This window comes from Sorex araneus, chromosome 7, assembly GCF_027595985.1.
Source record: "Sorex araneus isolate mSorAra2 chromosome 7, mSorAra2.pri, whole genome shotgun sequence".
Taxonomy (NCBI): domain Eukaryota; kingdom Metazoa; phylum Chordata; class Mammalia; order Eulipotyphla; family Soricidae; genus Sorex; species Sorex araneus.
In genome coordinates, this window is record NC_073308.1 from 34,888,597 (window position 1) to 34,910,868 (window position 22,272).

At 59.0% G+C, this 22,272-nt stretch overlaps 1 protein-coding gene across 4 annotated transcripts in view; it reads left to right on the forward strand.

The window, feature by feature from the left end:
* Positions 1-22,272, forward strand: part of NAV1 (neuron navigator 1) — a 162,173-nt gene that overhangs the window by 1,231 nt on the left and 138,670 nt on the right. For all 4 annotated transcript variants that reach the window (XM_055144194.1, XM_055144196.1, XM_055144193.1 and 1 more), the window contains exons 2-3: positions 4,375-4,475; positions 18,482-19,282. In XM_055144194.1, coding sequence (XP_055000169.1) covers positions 4,472-4,475; positions 18,482-19,282 — 805 coding nt within the window. In that variant the 5' untranslated portion in view covers positions 4,375-4,471. The remainder of the gene's footprint in view (positions 1-4,374; positions 4,476-18,481; positions 19,283-22,272) is intronic.

A 22,272-nucleotide genomic window follows, 5' to 3' on the forward strand; every position in this document is an offset into this window, starting at 1 on the left:
CCTGGCACCCTTTTGTTTCTGCTAAGTCGAGGAGAAGCTCTCAATTAGTTTGGGGGTGTAGAAAAGCTTGAGTATCGATTAATCCCTAGACTCTGGGGGCCTCTGAGGCGTCAGGGCATCTGGGGAGTGGTGGGGGGCGGACTTCTGGGAGCCTGACTGTGCCGGAAGCCGACAGGGGCTGCCTGCCATGGTGGCAGAGCTCTGGGCACTGGCCAGTCCTGCTTTCTGGGCACTATTCAGGTGCAGGTTAGAGTCTTACATCCCCTACTAACCCTCCTCGTCTTCAAAAGGACATTGGTGCATGAAACATATTCAGAGAAAGATTTGTTGGAGTTCTAAGAATGAAGGGATTTGGGGGCTGGAGCGATAGCACAGCAGGGAAGGTATTTGCCTTGCATGCAGCTGACCGGGGTTCAATCCCCAGCATCCCATAGGATTCCCATAGCACCGCCAGGAGTAATTCCTGACTGCAGAGCCAGGAGTAAGTGCAGAGCATCGCAAGGTGTGACCCAAAAAGAAAAAGAAAAAAGAAAAAAGGAAAAAAAAAGAATGAAGGGGCTGAAGCCGTTAGCTGTGGGAAAGGAGGCTCAGAGCAAGAGGGTCCAGGGCCTGCCCCAGTGGACAGCATGACCCTGAGGCATGAATGAGATTTACATGACACGGCCTAAGGCCGTGGGAAGACTGAGACAGAGGGTGGGCTCAGGAGAACTCCCGGTAGGGGGGCAACCCACCCAGGCAGGGGGGGTGGGGGGCGATGAGTTTGCATGCGGGGCAGGAAAACCAGCCAATTGCCCTTGCAAGGAGGTTCGAGTGCTTCCAAGTCTCTGCCCTGTCCAGTGAGAGGCACACCCCCCTCTCCAAGGGCACCTCCCTTCTCTCCCTGGGGGCCATCTCCTTCCTTTCTCAGGCTGACAGGTCACCCAGAAGTGTCCGACCCCCTGCTTGGAAGGGCCTCAGGGAGTAACATGGTCTTCAGGAACCAGGACCTTCTCCCACCTGGTTTCCACCATTTTAAGGGCTGTGTCCAATCGTCAAGTCGTGGACGGTTTGATGACCCACGTACAAGTTCCCTAGCAGACCTTGGTTGTCGTGGGGGTGGGGGCGGGGGTGTTTTTAGGCCACACTTGGCAGTGGTCAGGGCTTTCTCGGCATTGTGCTCAGGGTCACTCCTGGCGGTGCTCAGGGAACCTGTGTGGTGCTGGGGACCCAACCAAGGCCAGCCCGGTGCCGGGCAAGGGACTTAACCCCTGGGCTCTCTCTGGCCCCAGTCCCGGCAGATTTGGAACCTGACATTTTCCAGATAAGTCAGAAGTTCTTTGGAGTGTTGTGATGCAACTTTAGCAAGACCAAGTTCCCTTTCCTCAGCCACAGGCTTGCGGACTTGCCTTTTAGACAGAAATAGAAACGTGGCGGCCCAGCTCCTCTCAAGCCCTGGATGGGGGTACAGGTGGGATGATGGTTTGGGCAGGGACACCCTCGGTGCTGCAGGCAGGCAGGCGCTGTCCCAGCACACCTGCGAGGCTGGCACTGCTGCCTCGGGCAGCTCTGCCAAGGGCCGGGCCGCACCACCCTCTCCCGAGCACTCGCCGGCAAGTGCCATCTGCTCCCCAGAAGCCCCAGCCCCCCTGTTTTCCTGGAAATCTGTGCCGCCACCCGGGCACCTGGGCTTTCTGTGAAGAAGCTCGAGCTGAGGGCAGGAGCGGAGCTGCGTCCACCCCGATCCTTTGGCCGCCGCGGGCATCTGTCTTCACGGGCTGGTGGGTCCTTTTCCACAGTGGCCCTGTCCCACACTCTGCTCACTAGGTCCTTTCCTTTAGATGCTTTCCCCCTCCCCAGAATTGGGGTGTCCTTCATCTGCTCCCCTGGACATGCCTCCCCGACGCCTGCATGCTCTCGTGTCCCCGGGGATGCCTGGAGCAGGGGCTGGCCTTCCACTTGCTCTGGGGTCTCTGGACGGAGCTGTGTTGTCTTGGGCGGGGGCAAGTGGACTTAGAGAAGCTGAGCCCCGAGAGATGAAGGCCGCCTTCCTCAGTGTTTGTGGGGTCTGAGTGCCCAGCCCCCCCACGCCGGGGCCTGCCTGTTTGCCCTGGCATCGTAGGGAGAGGCTGTGCACATGGCATGCCCAGTAGCCTCAGCTCCTATTTCTGATACTGGCCACCGGCTTATGCCAGGGCTCATTCCAGGAAACAGCCCGACCCAACGCCGTTTCCCCTCCTGGCACCAGCCCTGGTACCTCCTCAGCGTGTCACACCCTTTAAAACCAGCTCCGGGCACAAGCGATGGTCTAGCGGGGAAGGCTCTTGCCTTGTACATGGTCAAGCCGGACTCGATCCCTGGTACCCCAGAGGGTCCCTTGAGCCATCCAGGAGTGATCCCGAGCTCAGAGCCAGGAGTAGGTCCTGAGCATCATTGGGTGTGGCCCCCAAACATAAAACAAACAAAACCCCACCTCTAGACTAATTTTTCTAAAAAATAAAAACCATACCGCCCCACTTGACACCACCACCCACATACCAAGCCCTGGGCAAGACGGGATCGCCTGGGTCGCCTGGGTCGCCTGCCGTCTCTGGAGACTTCCCCACCTGCCTTATGCCCTGCACCCAGCTCAGGGTCTGCGGACATAGTTCAGCACTGCCTCAGAGGAGGAGCTGGGCAGTGAGCACCCCCAGCCCTGACCTGTCAGACTGGCCAGGCATTGGGCTCACCTGCCAACCCCTGATGAAGCAAGACCCAGAGAGGACAGGAGGCGTGTGCAGAGGGAGCCAGTCACGATCGCAGAGTCCGGCCCATCTGCATGGATGAAAATATGAGAAAAACTGGAGAGAGGGAGACAGAGAGAGACAGAGACAGAGAGAGAAAGAGAGAGAGAGAGAGAGAGAGAGAGAGAGAGAGAGAGAGAGAGAGAGAGAGAGAGAGAGAGAGAGAGAGAGAGAGAGAGAGAGAGAGAGAGATCAGGAGGCTGGAGATTCACAGGTCTCCTAGCCCAGCCCCCCTCCTGTACCCTATCCCCCCCTGTACCCTCCCCTCCCCCTGCCGAGCTGCCAAAGCGCCCATTTAGCTGGAGACAGTGGCGGGTGGTGGGCGGGCCGCTCTGAGGGCCCCGGGTAATTGCCTGTAATAAAGGCTCCCACAGCCTTTGTTCCTGCGAGGATTGTAAGCTTGGGGTTGTGCTTGAGGTCTGTGTGCACTTGGGAGCTGCTGCCCAGAGGCCTCACCCTTCCTTCCTGCCACCACAAGTGGCCTGGCCTGGATGTGTCCCCTCTGGGAGTCGCTGTGACCCAGAGGTGCCCCTCCTGCTCTCCTAGCTGCTGGCTGCCTGGAACATGAGCCTCAGGAGGCTTCGTGGCCCCCCTGGACTGCGAATCCCAGGAGTCCATGTGCACCCCCAAGCCGTGAGTCCTAGGAGGCTACATGCCCTCCCACCCCCACCATGAGCGCCAGGAGGCCACATGCCTCCCACCCCCAAGCCTGGCTGTGGATCCGGTGACTCAGCCGGGCTGGAGTTTTCCTCGTGTGTGCCTGCGGCAGGGCCCATGCAGGACAAAGGACCTGCAGCCTGGATTGACTGGGAGCTGCCTCTCCCCTCACCTCCCTGTCGGAGCCCTGTGCCTGAGGGTGCATTAAATGCTGCTGCAGCATTTACAGCAGCTCAGAGATGGAGATGGATGCTGTGCTCACCTCCGGCTGGAGCCACGGACAATGGACTACTATTAAGCTGTAAAGAGAGAGAGAGACAGAAAGACAGAGAGAGACAGAGAGAGAGAGAGAGAGACAGAGAGAGACAGAGAGGGAGGGAGGGAATGTTGGAGCGACAGTATAGGGTGTCAGGCCTTGCCTTTGTAGGAGGTCACTCCTGGGTTGAGCTCCAGCTTCGCTGTAGAAGGGCACTTCTAGTAGTCATTCCTGAGCTCACATAGCCCCCCATAAAGAGAGATGAAATATATTACCCTTGGCAACAAAGTGAAAGGAACTCAAAGGGCTTGTCGGGAGCAAAGAAAATCAGAAGGAGAAAGAGAAGTACTGCACGAGACCACCTGTGTGTGATATGAGAAGATTAAAGTGATGAAATAAAAATAAATTCATGGATGTTGGCATCAAACTGGGTTACCAGAGAGGGAAAGGGGGAGGACGGGGAGACCAGGGTGGGTGTTAGGGAGATGCTGTTCATCATTTTAGAGAAACACCAAAGGGAGAGCCCACCTCTGAGGCTCTCCTCCTAGCCCCCCACCAGGGTCTTTCCTCCTAGCCCCCTCCCCGCCCACTGTGTCCAGAATCCACTTTGTCGGGAGGACACAGGGTACAGCAGAGGGAGGCCAGCTCGAGGGCAGCCTGACGCTGCCATGAATGACCGGTCGGCCCTTCTCTCTCCTACAGATCGCAGACTGACCAGGAGCCTGGACCCCGGCCTCAGAGGAGCGGCGCCTTTGAGGGCCGCTCTGGACCCCCTGACGGGCCTGACGAGCGCTTGTGCATGGGTGAGTGTCCCTAGGAAGGGCTTCCTCACGGGGCAGGGGTCACAGACCTGAACACTCCTCCCTGCCCACTCAGGAGTCAGGTAGGCCTGTCCCTACACGGAGACCTCATCTGGGGATTCTTGGAGTGTCTGATTCAGCCCAGGGCCGGGCTGTCCAATGCACTAGGAAAGTGGCCGGGGCTGCCATGCCTGGCCAAAGTGAATGTTGCAGACGCCACGACAAAAAGGCGCCAAGCTGGGATGCTGAGAGCCAAGGGCCAGGACAAGCCCTTGGTTCTGGGCCAAGCCTCATGGGAGGTGCTGGGAGCCAGGGAAGCCATCCAGAGCCATCTGGCTAAGGGCCCGGCAGTGTGGTAAGCAGCCACTCCCACACGTGTCACCTCTCTGTGGCATCCTGGTGTCCCAGGGGCTGGAGCAGAGTTCAGGAACCAGACATCGAGAAATACTCAGAAGCCCCCTAAAACTTGCACACCGCGCTGTTCCTCCATGCCTGGCACCCGCCTGTCTGAGGGCCTGCACCTGCTCAGGGGTCACTCTGAGTAAGTGGGTGAATAGAGTGAACCAATGAATGACTGTGTGAATGAGTGAGTGAATGAATGAGTGAATGAATGAGCGAAAGTGTGAATGAATGAATGTGTGAATGCATGAGTGAATGAGAAACACCTGTGGACCATAGGCCAGGTCCTATTTGGGTCAGATTCTGCATGCTTAGCAGGGCAGAGGGATGCTGTTGATTTTCTGTTGATTTTCAAAATTCCCACCTATGGGAGATCTTTGATCCCTGCCCCAGGCCCATCTCAAGTGCAGCTTGCCCCCCGGGGAAGGAAGGCACTTCCTTGGTGTGGCCTGAGCTGGTCCAGAGGTCTGGTCTGGCCTCACGGTGCCTCAGTGCCCTCCTCCCAGGGGTAACCGCAGGGCTCGGCACACAGCTGACCCCTCTGTGGCATGTGCACCACCTCTGCCCGCACCCCCAGGCTGCCCTCTTTGTACCCTGCTGGGCTGGCAGCTGGGTGTCCCTCCCCACCTCTGTGAGCTGGGCGGTTGCGGGGTCACAGGCACGTTCCCTCCCAGGCTAAGTATACACGCGGCATGGGGACAAGGGAAAGCAGAGCTCCCTGGATGAGTGCGGTAACCAGGAAACTATGTGGACGGCTATTTTTACATTCAGTCTTGTTAGGGTAACGGCTTCCTTATGTGCGAGCCGCATCGGTGATGCCTAATGATCACCGCCTGCCCGGGTCATCAGCTGGGAGTGGGTGAGGATTGCCCTTTGTGCGGCCATGGCAGACCCTCGGGGAATCCCGGCGGCCCCATAGGGGACCACCCTCATTGGCCAGACAGAGCCCAGGGTGGATGGGCCACAGGAGGGGGTCTGTCACTTGCGAGGATATGCTGGTGGGTTTTCTGGTGGTGGTGGGAGATCCCCAGCTCTTCACGCAGGCTCCTGGCATCCACCTTAGGCTGCCTCTCTCGGCCCTCACAGCTGCTGGGGGCTCCGTGCAGACCCATGACAGGATGACCTCTGGGGTAGGCTGGATTGGGAAGACAGTGGGAATGCCAGGTCTCATTCTTGGGGAGCTTATTCACTCCTGAGCCTGAAGAAAGCAGACAAGTGAGGGGACCCCTAAAACATGTTTCACTTTTTTTTTCCCTATGTGGCAGTGCTCAGGGCTTACTCCTGGCTCTGTGCTCAGGAATTACTCCTGGCAAACTCCAGAACCATATGGGGTGCCAGGGATCAAACCCGAGTCAGCCTCACGCAAGGCAAGTGCCCTGCCCGCTGTCCTGTGGCTCCAGCCCCCACCTGTTTTACATCCTGCCCTTCAGCCCCCGTCTTGAGTGTCACCCAGGGCCACACCGACTCATTCTTTCCCTTAGCCTCATGCACAAACGACAAACCAGGGCTGGAGCGATAGGACAGCGGGGAGGGCACTTGCCCTGCGCTATCCAATCGGGGTTTGATCCCTGGCATCCCATATGGTCCCCGAGCACCGCCAGTGATTCCTGAGTGGAGAGCCAGCCTGAGCATCACTGGGTGTGGTCCCCAAACTAAAAATAAAGCGAAACAAAAAATATCCAAATAAACAAACCAAAAAACCCGCTTAACTGTGGGTGTTTGTCTGGTGCCAAACCCCCATGCTTGGGTAGGGACGGAGCTGCCGCCAGGGCTTCTGGCTGAGGAGGCCTCTGTGCTGTCTCCCCTCAGGCTTCCAGTGGGTCCCCAAAAGGCCCACCGAGCTAACAGGCCTGTGGGCGTGGACAGGCAGCCATGGGGACTGCTGCCCAGAGGGAGGTGCCCAGCTTATCCCCCCATCCCCCCTCTATGTGAAAAGAGCATTTGGGCCCCTGGGGAGGAGCGTGTCATGCCCCGACATCAGCCAGCCCAGACGGCTACTGTTGGGGGTGTTTTCAGGTCCGTTTGGGTATGATGAGGGCTGATCTGCCTTTTTTTTTTTTGTTTCGCTTTTTTTATTTTGTTGTTGTTTTGGTTTGGGGGCCACACCCGGCAATGTTTAGGATTTACTCCTGGTTCTGTGCTCAAGGATCACTCCTGGCCCTGCCTGGGGGATGGTAGATGGTGCCAGGGACCAGACCAGGGCTGGCCGCATGCAGGACGAGTCCTTGAGCCCCTGTTAAGATCTCTTACCCAGCTCTACCTTATTTGTCGTAGTTCAGACCTTCCCCCTTCTTGCCATGAAGTCATCCCGTTGCACAGTGCCTGCGATCAGGGTGGTGGGCCAACGAGGTGAGGGATGAGGAGGGATGCAGGCCATGGTCAGGGGGTGCCCACAGGGTTGGGGGAGTCCATGGACCTGTTCCCCAGGATCCCTCCCCTGGGCTGCCCCGTGCACCCTGAGTGCCAGGCAGGCAGGAAGGGGGGGAGGAAGGAAAGAAGGAAGAGGATCTATTGCCTCCCACACATGGGGAGCTGCGGTTAACAGCTGTAACCCTGCAGTGGGGTCTGCCTGCCGGCCAAGGGCAAGGCTTTAGTCCTCTGTCCTGTGCCCTCCACACCAGGAAGGGGCTGGCCATGAACCACAAGGCTGTGAACCACAAGGCAGGGCAGCCTCACACCCCCATATGAGAAGATTAGGGTCCCCCACTGAGACATTGCCCCTTCCCCCAATAAGGGTGCCCTGGGCGGGGCCCAAGAGCGTGCAGGCACAGTGGCCAGGAAGACTCAGGCTGAGAACCACCCACGGAAATGGTCATCATCTCACCCCTAAGGACGCAGAAGGGACCCCACAGGTCTTCCGGTGGCCCTGGACAGGGAGCCCTGAGCATCAGGGGACCAGAAGAGCATTAAAGGGTCATGCAGGGGCTGGAGCCATAGCACAGCCGGTAGGGCATTTGCCTTGCACGCGGCCGACCCGGGTTCGATCCCCAGCATCCCATATGGTCCCCTGAGCACCGCCAGGAGTAATTCCTGAGTGCAGAGCCAGGAGTAACCCCTATGCATCGCTGGGTGTGACCCAAAAAGCAAAAACAAACAAAAAGGGTCATGCAGAGGGATAGTCAACAAGGGAAAGGATGGGGAAGGCCGTCCAAGCCAGGCACACTTGCTGCTCTTTCTGGAAAACCATCCCACCCCCAGAGGGGCTGGCGGGGAGCATCTGAGGGGGCCGGGCAGGCTGGGCGCTCAGGGCAGGACTCCGCCCCTGCAGCCCACGGAGAGGTGGATACGGCTGAGATGGACACAGGGCCAGGGCATGCCCCCCAGTGCTCAGGGCCTCTTCCTGCCCAAAACTCGAGCTTTCCCTGGGGGCCGGAAGGAGCCCACACCGAGCTGTGCCCTGGCAGGTGGTCTCCCTGGCACACAGCCCGCCCTCCCACCAACGAATGTTCCCGTTCCTACCATTTGCGGCGTCGTTTTCGCATGCCAAGAAATTGCCAGTGATTATTCTATTAAAATTCATGGAGATAGGAATCCGTGGCTTTCCTGCTCAGCGTCACGCCTCATTTAGAAACCGACGCACGAATAGAGCGCAGAGGTGCCCGGGCGGGGAAGGGCAGCTGGCCCCCTTCAGCTGGGTGACCACGCCTTCTCTTGGCTCTCACAGTCGCCTCGAACTTTCGGGGCACCCCACCCTCTCTCAGAACCTAGTGAACGTCCCAGTAAGTCTTCGTAGACCCACAGAGAACCCAATGTTGGCGGTTGGCTGTGGACTGGCTGAGTCGGGTCTGTGAATGTTGGGTTGGGGGGTGTCTCATCACAGGGGTGATGGGGTTTAGGCCCCATTTGTTTTCTGTTCTTCTGGACCCACAGGCAGGTAAATGGGCTTTTTTTTTTTTTTTTTTTTTTTGCTTTTTGGGTCACACCTGGCAATGCACAGGGGTTACTCCTGGCTCTTCACTCAGGAATTACCCCTGGCCGTGCTCAGGGGGCCATAAGGGATGCTGGGATTTGAACCTGGGTCGGCCGCGTGCAAGGCAAACGCCCTACCCGCTGTGCTATCTCTCCAGCCCCATAAATGGGCTTTATAATGAGGGGTTAGTTCTGCCATAAACCAGAGGCAGTGTTGGATGAACTTTGAGGGGAGGTATGTGATTCATCCAGGCTCTGTTTACAAAGACCTCTTTCTTTGTTGTGTTTTTTTTTGGGGGGGGGTATTGGGTTTTGTTTGTTTGTTTGTTTGTTTTAACTTTCAGGCCTCACCCAGCGATACCCAGGGGTTGCTCCTGGCTCTGCACTCAGGACTCACTCCTGGCAGTGCTCTGGGGACCATATGGGATGCCGGGGATGGAACCAGGGTCAGCCACTTGTAAGGCAAACACTCTCCCGCTGAACTATCGCTCCAGACCCCGCACAGGCCAGTTTGGACTCAGCTTTGTCCACGCTGCCCAAGGATACACAATCACCCCGTGGACGCGGCGTGTCCACTCTTCACAGGGCTTCATGAAATGATGCTCTGGCCCCTGGCAGCAGTGGGCGCTGAGGATCTGGGGACACAGCCCTCAGCATCCACGAGCATTCAGTCCTGTGAGCAGCATGGAGCCCCTAAGATGATTCCCAGTGGGACAGTGGTGTCTCAGTCACTTCCGACTCTGAGACAGAAATCCCATCCACCAGGCTATGTTGGCAACTAAGGCAGCCAGAGACAGCACCGGGATAAGAGGTGCTCTCCTGGGACTCAGCGGTGCTGGTATGACCCCTGGCACTGCATGGTCACCCCAATACTAATGAGTGTGAACCCCCCCCCTCCAACTCCAAACACAGAGTTAAGAAGAGTCTCCAAGTACTGCCGGGTGAGGCCCTGACACCAGCCCCTCAAAGGGAAAACAAGCAAAATTCAGAAAGTGACCTCTCACATTCTGGGGAGACCAAGCAAGACGGCCGCCAGCCTGTTTGGCTCCTGGGGCCTGACCCGTCCTGGTCTGCAGACCACGGTCTTTTCTGTGCCTCACACGGCCTGGGGTGTGTTTCCAGTGTCAGAATTTTTAGGGTGTTAATGCCATCACTGGTGACCTAATCGCCTCTCCCGTGTTCTGTCTCCAAATACCATCTTACTGGGGGTTAGAGTGTCGGATTAGGCATCGGGGTGGGATGTCACAGACATGAGTGTGTCAGGGCCTTTCCAGGTTAACTTACAGGACACAAATAACTGTTACTTCGTGCACAATCAAGAGGTGGGAAAGGTAAAGATCAGTGTGGGGTAGTCAGTCAAAGCAGGCTTCCTAGGGGAGGTGATAAAGCAGCGGAGGCCAGAAAGGTGAATCCAACTTGAATTTGGTTGAGAGCAGGCATTCAGGTGAAGGCCAGGGTGTAGCAAGGCAGGGAGGGCTACCTTAGAGGTGGGCAAAGCCCTTCCCCAACTCACTGTTCAGGTCCCCAAGTCAGAGACATAGACACCACAGGGAGAGTCAGGAGGTTATGGCTTCCCAACGAGCACTGTACAAGGAGCACCTTCTTCAGATGAGGAAGGAGAAATGCTGGGATTCTGCCCCACTCCTTCCAGGGCCCCCACAGCGGGTCTGGCTCACAGGAAGATTACTCGTGTCTGGGCCCAGTTCTAGCTGGTTCTAGAGTCTGTGTTGGGACACGTGGGGTGGTCTTTGGCTGTTGGAACCAGCAGCCCAGCCCTGCTCAGGCCTCCATTGCACCGGACCTTTTTTCTTGGGGCTTAGCCTGAGTCCCGCTCTTGACGCTGCCCAGTCCTTGGGGCTCACCTGTCCTCACCGCCCAGGTCTGGAGCAGGCCCTCAGGGACCTTTGACCACAGTGCCCACTCCCAGGCGGCTGGCCTGCCTCTCGGGGACCGGTCAGGGCTCCTGTCGGCTCGGGGAATCAGCCTCCAGCTGCAGGCACTGGGCCTCAGACTCAGCCTGTTTTCCCTGGACAGAGGGGCCTTGCTTCCCTCCTCGAGGCCCCCCTGTCCCCCGCTCCATCCCTGTCATGCAGGTGCTCTGAGGAGGCTCCACTTTAGAATTCCTTTGCATTTTCTTCTGCATGTTGATGAGGCCCACAACACCCAATCCCGCCTGTTCCCGGCCAGACAAATAGCAAGTCTTCTCTGGGCCCAAAGTCTCGGCCTCGGTCCAGAAGAACGCGCCCCAAGCCCTGAGCTCGGAGTACCTCCTGGGGCCAGACGGGCTGAGCCTGGGTCCTGCAGAGGCCACGGAAAGGTCTGGAACACCAACACGCCCGCAAAGCGAAGAGGATGAGTAAGCTGGAGGAAGGAAGTGCATCTGTCTGGGGGGGCCTCCCGGGGGAGGCTGTGGAGGTGTGAACTCCCTGTTGCATCCATTTGCACCCCTCTTCTGCAGATGGCAGAGAGGGTGGGACTCAGTTTCCCACTGGGAGTGTCACATGTACCCAGGAGCCTCGGGCACAAGGACAGCTTAGCCACTAAAGTCCCCAGAGTGGGGCCCACATGTCCTATCCCGGGCAGAGCAGTGTGGGGGGCAGGACAGGCCGCTCCAGCCACTTCCTCAAAGGGAGGGTCCGCTGGCCTCGGTGGGCCCGGCCCGGAAGCCCGGCTCCCTCCCTGCACGCTCCCTATGCTGCCTCTCACCAGGGGGCACTGAGGTCACCGCAGCCACAATTCCCCTCACATCTGTGGGAGTCACGCACCCCCTTAGCTCACCCAGCATCATCCACCAACTATTTCTGAGTGCTGCTGTGAGCACGGAACAGCAACGGGCTTCCGAGGGGGAGAGGTTTAATCAGGTGGCCCCATAAAGGTGGAGTGTGACAGCAGACACAGATGAGGGGACGCAGTGTGCTGGCCACGGGGGCCAGGAAATGATCAGCAGCTGCAGGGAGCCATGTGGAGGGAGGACACCCCAGGGAGGGCCATCTGGCCTGAGAAGGGGCCGGGAGAAGCTGGAATCTTGCTCCTGAGCCAGCCCATCCTGAAGCCCTCCCCTTCGGACTGATGCTGTTTAACCTCACAGTTGTCCAAGCCACATTCCTCGGGGTGTTCCTGGTTCTCTCTCCCCCGCACCCACAGCTGGGCCATGAGCATGTTCTCACGGCTCCAAGTCCACCCTGAGTCTGCCCCTTCTTCTTTTTTTTTTTTTTTTGGCTTTTGGGTCACACCCGGTGATGCTCAAGGGTTACTCCTAACTCTGCACTCAGGAATTACTCCTGGCGGTGCTCGAGGGACCATATGGGATGGTGGGAATCAAACCCAGGTCGGCCGCGTGCAAGGCAAACGCCCTACCCGTTGTGCTATCGCTTTAGCCCTGAGTCTGCCCCTTCTTACCACTTCCAGAGCCCTCCCCTGCCCCCAGCCCAGCTCCACCCCACCGTTAGCTCTGCCCAGACTGTGGGAACCATTTCTGGGCCATCCCAGACAGGGGGAACCCTACTGACAGGGGGAGCCCTTCTGCTCTGTCGGGAGCTGAGACCGGGGTCCTCGTCACGTCCTGCAAGGCCTCCCCATGCCGGCACTCATGACCTCTTGGAGCGCCCTTCCTGCTGCCGACCCTTCCTTCCTTCCTCTGTGCCGAGCTGATTTTGCAGGATTCTATCCTGCCAGCATCTCTTCCCCAGGGCCTTGAGCTCTGCTTCAGCCTGCAAATATCCCTGCAGATACCCGCAGCCTCTTCCTGTAGAACTGGCTCCTGCCGCTGTGCTGAGAAATCCCTCCTAGGTCTGTCTGTCATGGCCGCCGGCCTTTGTCCTTCCTCCTTAGCACTCCTTGGTAACTAACATTTCATATATATAATACATATATAACTACATATATAAATATATGTGTATGTATGTGTATATATATATATATTGTTTTTTTTTTGGAGGGTCACACCTGGAGATGCTCAGGGGACCTGACTCTGCATTCGAGAATTACTCCTGGCAGTGCTCAGGGGACCATGTGGGATGCCGGGGATTGAACCTGAGTTGACCGCGTGCAAGGCAAACACCCTACCCTCCACTGTACTATCTCTCCGGCCCTTATATTTATTTTAAATGTGGGGGGTCACATGAGGGGAGCCCAGGGCTTCCTTCTGATTCTGTGCTCAGGAGTCACTAGAGACAGGATGTGATGCTAGGAACTTAAACTGAAGTTGGCAGCGTCATATACAAGGGTGGGGGAGGTGCCTTACCCTTGGTGCCTATAGGAGAATTAGCATTCAAGTACTCTTATGTGGGGTGACGGTTTGGGGAGTGCATTTTGGGTCACACTTGGCATCTCTCAGTACTGGGGGTTACTCCCAACTCAGCTCAGGACCATGTGGTGCTGGGGATCAAACCGGGGCTCGCTGCATGCAAAGGTAATTTTCTTTTTGGGGGAGTGGGAGTGGGATTTGGGCCACACCTGGCCCTGGTGATGCTCAGGTGTTACTCCTGAATCTGCACTCAGGAACCAGTCCTGATTCCTGGTGTTCAGAGGACCACATGGGATGCTGAGGATTGAACCTGGGTCAGGTGTGCAAGGCAAATGCCCTCCCCTCTGTACTTTCAATCCAATTTGGGGATCGCTCCAGCTGAGGCAAGTTCCCTAACTCCTGTACCATCTCTCTGGCCCTCAGCAACTAACATTTCTACCTAATTATTGTCTGCGCCTCCTCCATTAGAATGGCAGCTCCATGAGGGGGGACTTGGGTCAGTTTTGGTCCCCGTCATGCCCTCCAGGCCTCCCAGAGCAGTGGCAAGATGAGAAAAGACGGATGCCAATAATCTCTGAGTTTATGTGACTGTGAATTCTCCTGTTAAATGTCAAATATTTCTCCCATGAGTCTGTCTCATGTTGATTTGCTTGTTCAGTAGAACGTGGAGTCAGAGACTGTCCAGACCTCCCAGAGTGCCCCCCTTCCTAGCTTTTGCCCCTGCAGGTCCTGGCTATGGACAGAGAAGCCCAGTAGACCCTTCTTCTCCCTTACTCTGCTCAGAGCCTCTGGCAAAGCCAGATGTGGACTTTGCTGCCCACTGCTGCCCCCCAAGATCCCTCTTCCCCCACAGTCACCCTTCAAGATCATATGTGGGGGGGCTGGAGCAATAACATAGCAGGTGGGGCGTTTGCCTTGCACGCAGCCAACCCGGGTTTGAATCCCAGCACCCCATATGGTCCCCTGAGCACTGCCAGGAGTAATTCCTGAGTGCATGAGCCAGGAGTAACCCCTGTGCATCGCCCCCCCCAAAAAAAAAGATCATATGTGGGGATACTTTTTTTTTGCTGTTCCTCCCCCAACAGTCCTCACACAGCCCCCAGCCATCGCCCCCAGCACCTCCATAGACACCTGTTTTCAGATGCGGGGCCGTAAAGCCACACAGCATGGTTCCCCTTGGCTGAGCATTCGCGTCTTCATTCCTCAGACTGCTGGGACTGGAGAGATACTCCAGTGATCAGAGCACTTACTTGGCTTGTGCACAGCCAGCTCAGGGTCGATCCCCAACATCCCATCTGGTTTCCCAGAGCTCCGCCAGGAGTGATCCCTGAGTGCAGAGCCAGGAATAAGCCCTGAGCACCACTGGGTGTGGCAAAACTTCACTCAAAAAAATGTGGCCAAGTCCCTCACCCCACTCTCACCCCCCAAACTGCCAGTGACTTTGGAGAGAAGAGAAGGGTGGGCATTGAGGAAGGTGGGGATCCAGAACCTCAGTTTCCCTTTCAGGGGTCCCTGGCATCACCAGCTCCCACCCTCTGCCCCTCCTGGCCTCTGCCCGTCCCACAGTGCCTCCATGATTGCGGGGTCTCTTCCCACCTGTCTGTCCTGTGCAGTCTGGAGGGGGCCTTGGGGCAGGGCTCGGGGCTGGGTCTGGGGGTGGTGTGACAGGGCAGGTCTCTCGTGAGGAGTCACTCGAGACACATTGGCAGCATCGTTGGAGGCTGGAGGAATGGCCGTTGCCACGGCAGCAGAACACTCCCACTGCAGCAGAGGACGGTGGGAAATTCAGGGGATGTGAAAGGAATCAAAGAGAGAGCCAGAGAGAGGGAGAGGTCGCATTAGGGAGCGTCGGGAAGTTCCAGGATGCCAACCAACATGGCTATTTAAAGAGCCCGGCACATAGGGCACAGAAGCGCCCCTTTAAAGGTGGCAGTGGGATGGTGAGCAGTGGCCAGTGGGCAGAGGGCAGAAGACTCTGCACTGCATTAACTCAGGAGATGGGCACAGAAGGTATTTTTCATCTCGTAGGACACACAAACCTGGAGGTTACAGTGGGGTGGGGAGAACTAGCACCTCTCTTCTCCACAATTTGTTTCTCTTGCAAGAGCTGTGTATGGAAAGAAGGGAAAGAAATTGGACTTGGTGCCTTTGAGATCTTTCAAGGGAAAGCTTAGAGGAGTGAGCCGACAGGGGAAGGGCTAGTTGAAGCCCAGCAAGGGTCTCAGGTCTGGGACACCCAGAGATTAGGAAATGCAGGTGGATGGTGGCCTAGTGTCCTGGTCATGCTAAAGATGGTGGGCTTATACCCATAGATACGGGCATCAGGTGAGAGGCTGATCTCAGCCAAGTTTGCCCTGGTACTGGGCAGAATGGAACATGATGGAAATCGTGATATTTTTTTTTTTTATCTCAGTTGCATCTGGTTAATTTCTTCCTGTCAGTGCAGGGAGATGGATTTTTATACAGGATAAGAATATCGAGATGAACAAGTCCTGTGACCTGGCAAATGAGAGCACTGGCCCCAGATTCTCAACTTGCTATTTTTAGGAGAGGTGAGGTTCCCTTGTGATTCCGTGAGGCGTGTCTTATGCAAAACAGAGAATTTTTTCTTTCACTTTTTTTTTTTTTTAACTTTTGAGCCACACTGGTGATGCTCAGGGCTTACTCCTGACTCTGTGCTCAGGAATCACTGCTGGCAGTGCTTTAGGGGACTATAGAGGCTGGGGATCCAACCTAGCTTGTCCACTGCAAGGTGGATGCCTACCTGCTATCATTCAGACCCCCAGAGAATGATTTCTAAGGAAGGATGAGGACTGGGAAGGGATTGAGATTTCATCATAAGGGGTCTGATGTTTGGGGGGGGTCAGGTGTGGCTGCCCAGAAATCGGTGCCCTGGATGGGGTTCAGTCCCTCTTTCTGATGTCTGAGCATTAATTTGAATCTTTCAAATCAACCCGGAGAGAGACAGTCCCGTAACTGGCCCCATCCTCTGGAAAGTCACTGTACCTGAACCAACTTCCTGCTTGATACTTCGTAGGTCATCATTCCTCTAGCAAGATTCCGAGTGCTTGTCACTGCCTCTGAAATCAAAACCCACATTCCCCACAGTTTTTAAGTGCTGACCATGAGCCTGAGGTCAATCCCTGTTGTTCCTTCGGATCCCGGAGCTTCCGAGAAACTTTCACACCCAACACCTTTCCTCCCTTCCCTCAGGCCGGGTGCAGGTGCCCCGTGCCCCTTCCTGTGTCCTGTTTCCTTGGATTGAGCCTTTCTCTATTGATTCTGCATCTTATTCCAGCGAGCCTGCAACTTCTTCTCCTCCACTCAGTCTCCTGCCTGCAGTCTTGCATTTCCAGCACCTGCTAAGTAGCTGGCCTCTAGGCTTACAACAGTGGGTGAGGCCACTGGCCTCCCCATTCCCCAGCGTTCAGAGTCACCCTCTGGCCATTCCGGTAATGAGCAGAGACACACTCCCAGTGTATGTGATTGCTCAGGTCTTGGAATCAACCCTCTGGCTTATGTTTGCTGGCAGGCAGACTCCTTCCTCCACCCCTCCCTGCATCTCCAAAGCCCTGCCAAGCACGGGTACTCTTTTTGTTTGCTTGGGGCCATACCTGGTGGTGCTCAGGGAGCTGTGTAGTGCTGGGAAATGAACCGGGGCCTCTATGAGCTCCAGCCCTGGGCTGTGCATTTGAACCTGGAAGATCTCCCGAGAGAGCTCTGATCACAGTGCTCACAGAACGGCTGGTACCTGGATCCAGCCCCGGGTTTTGGAGAGCAGAGATCTGGAGATGCCACTGAGAGCCCATTTCCCGGCTGGTTGCAGCATCTGCTCGGGGTGGGGTCCTGGGAGACCCGGGGCAGGGCAGGGGCTGTGTACCTGGAAGCGTTTACACCAGGTTGGTAGAGAGGATTAGTGTGAGGACAGTGGGTGAGATTTGGATACAGGGTTCTTCTGATTCAGGGTGGGGTTGGGGCTGGATGATCCCAGAGCCCACTGGGGCTGTATTCTTTGGGTTTTACATGCCCTGGTGTGGGGGCCCGTGGCAAGCTCTGGCCTCTCTGCTTTTGCTTTTCAAGTCTCCCCATGTCCTGTCCCTCACCTTCTTGCTTGGGCTCAACATGGCTCTGCCTGGAGGGCCCTCTGGGAGGAGGAGCCTTCAGGGTGCCTTGACAAAGGGCGCTCTCTCCCTCTTACTCAGCACCCCCATCTCTCTTCCCTGGGCCCCCGGCTGGGACAGAAAGAGAAAGGCAAATGGGTAAATGCAGTTTGGAGCTCCCCGTGGTGCTCAGGTTGGCCAGCACTCTGTGCTTGGGGGCAGAATCTGCACACAAGGGTGGGGGGCTGCCCAAGCCCTTTGACCTCAGACTCTCACTCCACAAACAGCCAGCTTTGAGAGAACAGGCAGAGACAATGACTTTGACAAGGTCATGTAGCCAGCCCTCCTGGTAGATCCAACCCAGAACCCGAAAGTCTCCAGATCTGGAGCCAGAACCCTGCCCTACCCACTCCACCGGCTCTGGAGAGCGAACAGGGATCCGAGTTTCCTGGGTAGAGTGTGTGGAAGGTGGGGTCACCAGCAATCTGGATATGACTACCCCACCCCACCCCACATCACATGCCAGGCTCGGGGGACCTCGAGGCCCTCTCTCCATTCTGAGCAGCCCTCTATCGGTTCCTTTTACCTGCACCCGCATCCCGGCCACAGACCTCTTTCCACGTCTCCTACCCCCCCCCCCCACTACTCCGCAGTGCCCCCCATCCCCAGAACCCGCCCCTCCCGGACTCCCCGTGGCACTTGAGGGGAAAATCGGAGAGGTCGTTTATCTCCCCCCTACCCCCTGCCCCTCCGCACCCAGATCTCCGCGGCAAAGGCACCCCCCTCCCGAGCCAGAAATAGACGCACACACGCTCTCCCCCTCCTCCCGCCTGGCGCACACTCCTCCCCTCCTCCCGATCGCTCCTCAGCCTTGCCCTCCCCTCCAGCCTCCGCTCGGAGCCGCAGCCTGCAGCCTCGGCTCCAGCGGGCGGCTGCCGCGAGGGCGCTGCCGGGCAGGGCGCCGCCCGCGGGCCAGACGGGCACAGCGCGGGGGGACCAGGACTGGGCGCCTGGGCACCGCGGAGCGCGGCGGGGCTCCCCATTCTTCCTGGGATTGAATTTTAAATCTTCATTTCTCTCTCCGCCCCGCCCCCTTCCCCCGACCCCGCCCCATCGCCCCTCGATTTCCTCGCTCTTTCCTCTTCCCCGACTCCCTTCCCGGCGTTTCTTTCCCCTGCGCGCTCCCCGACGCGCCTCCCTCCTTCCCCTCTCGCTCCTTCCCCCTTCCTCTCCCCTTCTTCCTCGGTTTCTTCCGTCCTTTCTCTCCTCCTCCTCCTCCTCCTCCTCTCCTCCTCCCCCGCCTTCTCCCCCCTGTGCTCCCGCCCCTCGCCCCCCCCCCCCCCCCCCGCTCCCAGTGCCTGCAGACGCGCGGATCGTCCATGCGCTCCTCGCCGGCAGAATGTTGGGCAGCAGCGTCAAGAGCGCGCAGCCCGAGGTGGAGCTGAGCGGCTGCGGCGCGGACGAGGGCGCGGACGAGCCCCGGGGAGCGGGCAGGAAGGCGGCGGCGGCGGACGGTAGAGGCATGCTGCCCAAACGCGCCAAGGCGCCGGGCGGCGGCGGCGGCATGGCCAAAGCCAGCGCGGCCGAGCTGAAGGTCTTCAAATCGGGCAGCGTGGACGGCCGGGTGCCCGGCGGGCCGCCCGCCTCCAACCTGCGCAAGCAGAAATCGCTCACCAACCTCTCGTTCCTCACCGACTCTGAGAAGAAGATGCAGCTGTACGAGCCCGAGTGGAGCGACGATATGGCCAAGGCGCCCAAGGGCTTGGGCAAGGCGGGGGCCAAGGGCCGCGAGGCCCCGCTCATGTCCAAGACCCTGTCCAAATCGGAGCACTCGCTCTTCCAGGCTAAGGGTAGCCCGGCCAGCGGCGCCAAGACCCCGCTGGCCCCGCTCGCGCCCAGCCTGGGAAAGCCCAGCCGGATCCCGCGCGGCCCGTACGCCGAGGTCAAGCCGCTCAGCAAGGCGCCCGAGGCGGCCGTGAGCGACGACGGCAAGTCGGACGACGAGCTGCTGTCCAGCAAGGCCAAGGCGCAAAAGGGCTCCGCGCCCGCGTCAGCCGCCAAAGGCCAGGAGGAGCGCGCCTTCCTCAAGGTGGACCCAGAGCTGGTGGTGACCGTGCTCGGAGACCTGGAACAGCTGCTTTTCAGCCAGATGCTGGGTGAGTCCTGCCCGGGGCCCTACCCTCCGCTTTGCTTCTAGCTGCTGCCGGGAAGGTGCTGTTGGGGCGAGCCCAGCTCAGCCAGCGCCCTGCTGTTTTTCTCCTCCCCAGGGGCTGTCCAGGTTTGGGGCAGGTGTGTGTGGTGGGGTGGGGTGCAGCCGTTGTGCCCAGATGTGCCAGGCCAGACCTCCTGCAGAGGCGCCGGGCTGAAATGCCCCTTGTAAAAGATGACACCGCGGGTCCTGCCTGACAATGGGGGTGGGTGTTCCAAGCTAGGAGTAAAAGCCCTGTTCCCGTCCTCGAATTTTAAAGCCTTGAATTCTGGCAAGATCTGGGGCTCCCCTAGTGAGCGTCCAGCAGGGCTGCGGGGGGAGCGCCCAGATCTAGAGGACAGATGTGGAGAGAGCAGATGTGATGAGGGCTGCTTGGCCCCGGAGCAGAGCCCAGACCCACTTCCTCTGTGGTTGGGGCCAAGGGGGTGGGGAAGCGAGTCGGATATCCCGGGTGTGGGGGTTCTGGGAAGGAGACACGTCTGGGGGCCCGCGGGCAGCCAGCCAGCGGAGCGCATCTGGACGCGCGTCCTCGGCCTCGGTGCGGCGGCTCGGCCCCAACCCTCACCCCCCAGGGTTTTTGGGGCGGGTGAAGAGGTCTGGGCTTTCGCTCAGGGCCTCTGGCTGACTGGGGGCCTTTGCCCTTTGGCTGATGGAAGCCGAGCGGCGGGAAGGGAGGAACAAAGCTTGCTGGGGCGGAGGAAGCGCCGAGCGAGCCGCTTCATTGTTCTCCGAGCCTGAAGAATCGAGGCAAAAAAAAAAAAAAAAAAAACAGAGCGCGCCCCGCAACTGCGCTCGCTTCCCCGGAGGGAGCGCGGGCCTGGGAGGGCCACAGCCGGGGTGTGCGCCCGGGGCGCAGGTCTACGGGTCTCCGCGCCGGCCGGGAGGGAATGGGAGCCCCGCGAGGAGCGCGGCCTCGGCCGGGGACTCGGGGGCCGGGGTGGGCGAGAGGCGCCGGGGCTCGGCGGACTTGTTGAGGGGGCTGAGATGTGGGTGCTCGCGCGCCCGTGGGACGCAGTGGCCAGGACCCGCGGGCGGGAGGCCGGGCCCGCCGGGGGGTGGCAGGGGCGTGTCGCTGCGCGTGCGGGGGCGGGGCCGAGGGGCGGGGCCTGGGCGGGGCCGCGGCTGCGGTGTGACCGGCGCGCGGCACTCCTGTCCCCCGGGAATGCAGAGCACTGAGGCTGGTCTCAGGCTTCCCGGGACCCCCCCACTCCTCCCATACTGCCACCACCACCGCGACCCCTGGCCCCCGCTCTGGGCCAGGGGAGCGGGCTCCGGATCTGAAGGGAGGGTTTGGAGCGTTGGATCTGAAACCTCGTGTAGGAGGCCACAGCTGGGCTTTGCTGGGGCCATTAGAAGACTAGCCAAGGGCAAAGAGGGGACGGCCCCAAGGCCCGACCTGGGCGACAAGGGATGGCCCCGGGAGGCGGGCAGCTGCAGGTCGGGGGTGGGTGGGAATGGCACCAAGCAGAGACCCCCCCCACCTCCCCGAGGTGCGACCGGAGGAGCAGAGGGGTCTTTTCAAGGTCGGGGCTTCACCCATTGCGGTGACCTGCGCCGGGAATCCGCAGCCCTGCCTGCCGCCCGGCCAGTGAGCTTGAAGTGTCTTGGTTGCTTTTTCCCAAGCCCAAACCTCGAAGAGCCTGACCAGAGGCCTCAAACCATGCGGGTGTCTCCCCAAGCCCCCACCAGGAGGCAGGAGAGAGAAGAGCCAAGCTGGGCTCCGTCCTCCTGCTCAGCGGTCACTTCTCCAAGGACACAGAGCTAGGGGTGGTTCTGTACCCAGAGGCCTGCAGGGAGACCCCCCCCACCCTCTGACACCCCCACCCCCAGGTACACACGTTGCATTTTGGGAAATGAAGGGTCAGAGGTCTGAGGATGGGAGGAAGGGGGAGGGGCAGCAGGCTAAGGGGCGCCCCACTGAGGAACCAACTTTCCCTGGCGCCCCACGAGGCACTGGCAGGTGGAGAGGGATGTCTGTGGGCCAGAGACCAGGGAGGGGCATGCCGAGACCCTGGAGGACAGTGCTGGGCAGCAGATGGAGTGGGAGGGGCAGTTGCTGGGGGGGGGGAGCCAGAGGCCATCAGGCAAAGCCTCTCCCCTGAATGTGATGGGGGGTGTCAAGAGCCAGAGTCTCTGGGGCCCAGGAGGAGTTTGTGGGGTCCAGGCAGGACGGGGGAAGTAGGGTGGACTGCCTGACCCCTCAGGCGCTGGGTACTTGTTCCTCTCAGAGGCTTCTGCCTCCTGCTACCATCTCCCTCTCTGAGGGGTGTGTGTGAGGCAAACCCACACCCCCTTGAGAGCCTTTCTGAGAGGGGGGTGCGGCTGAAACCTGATCACCCCTTCCCAGAATTCAGCTGGGGCCCAGATGGTCCAAGCCAGCTCTCTGCTCCTTCCCCTTGTGGAACTGCCAGATAACCAGTCCTCCTCCCACCCCCCCCACCCCGCAACTATAAACTTGGAGACTGAGGGTGAGTGCCCCCGTGCCCTGGGTCTGGCAGGAGAGGAAGCTCTGAGGTCCTATGTCTGGGACTTCAGGTCCTATGTCCCAGACTTCCTCTGGGACTCTGTGTCTGTTTGTTGGGGGAGGAGAGTGGGGGGAGAGGTCCTCCTGTAGAGACGGGAGTGGGTGGGTGCTCCCACTGTCCCGGGCGGCCTCCAGAGCACCGAATGATCAGCTGCAGAAACGCCGCAGGCATGCTCCACCCACACGGCTCAGGCCTCCACTCTCCGCGGAGTCGTCCAGAACCCCTGCCTCTAGCTTCCCCTCAGACCTCCCTGCAAAGGGACTTGGGAGGCCACGGTCAGGGGCAGGTCGAACCTGGGACCAAGCTGCCCTTCCTGGTTGCCATGGCAGCAGTCCTTGCAGGCACTGGTCACATGGAGCCGGGGAGGAAGTCGAGAGGCTGAAGCAGGGGAGATAATGGTCTCGGGCCTGAG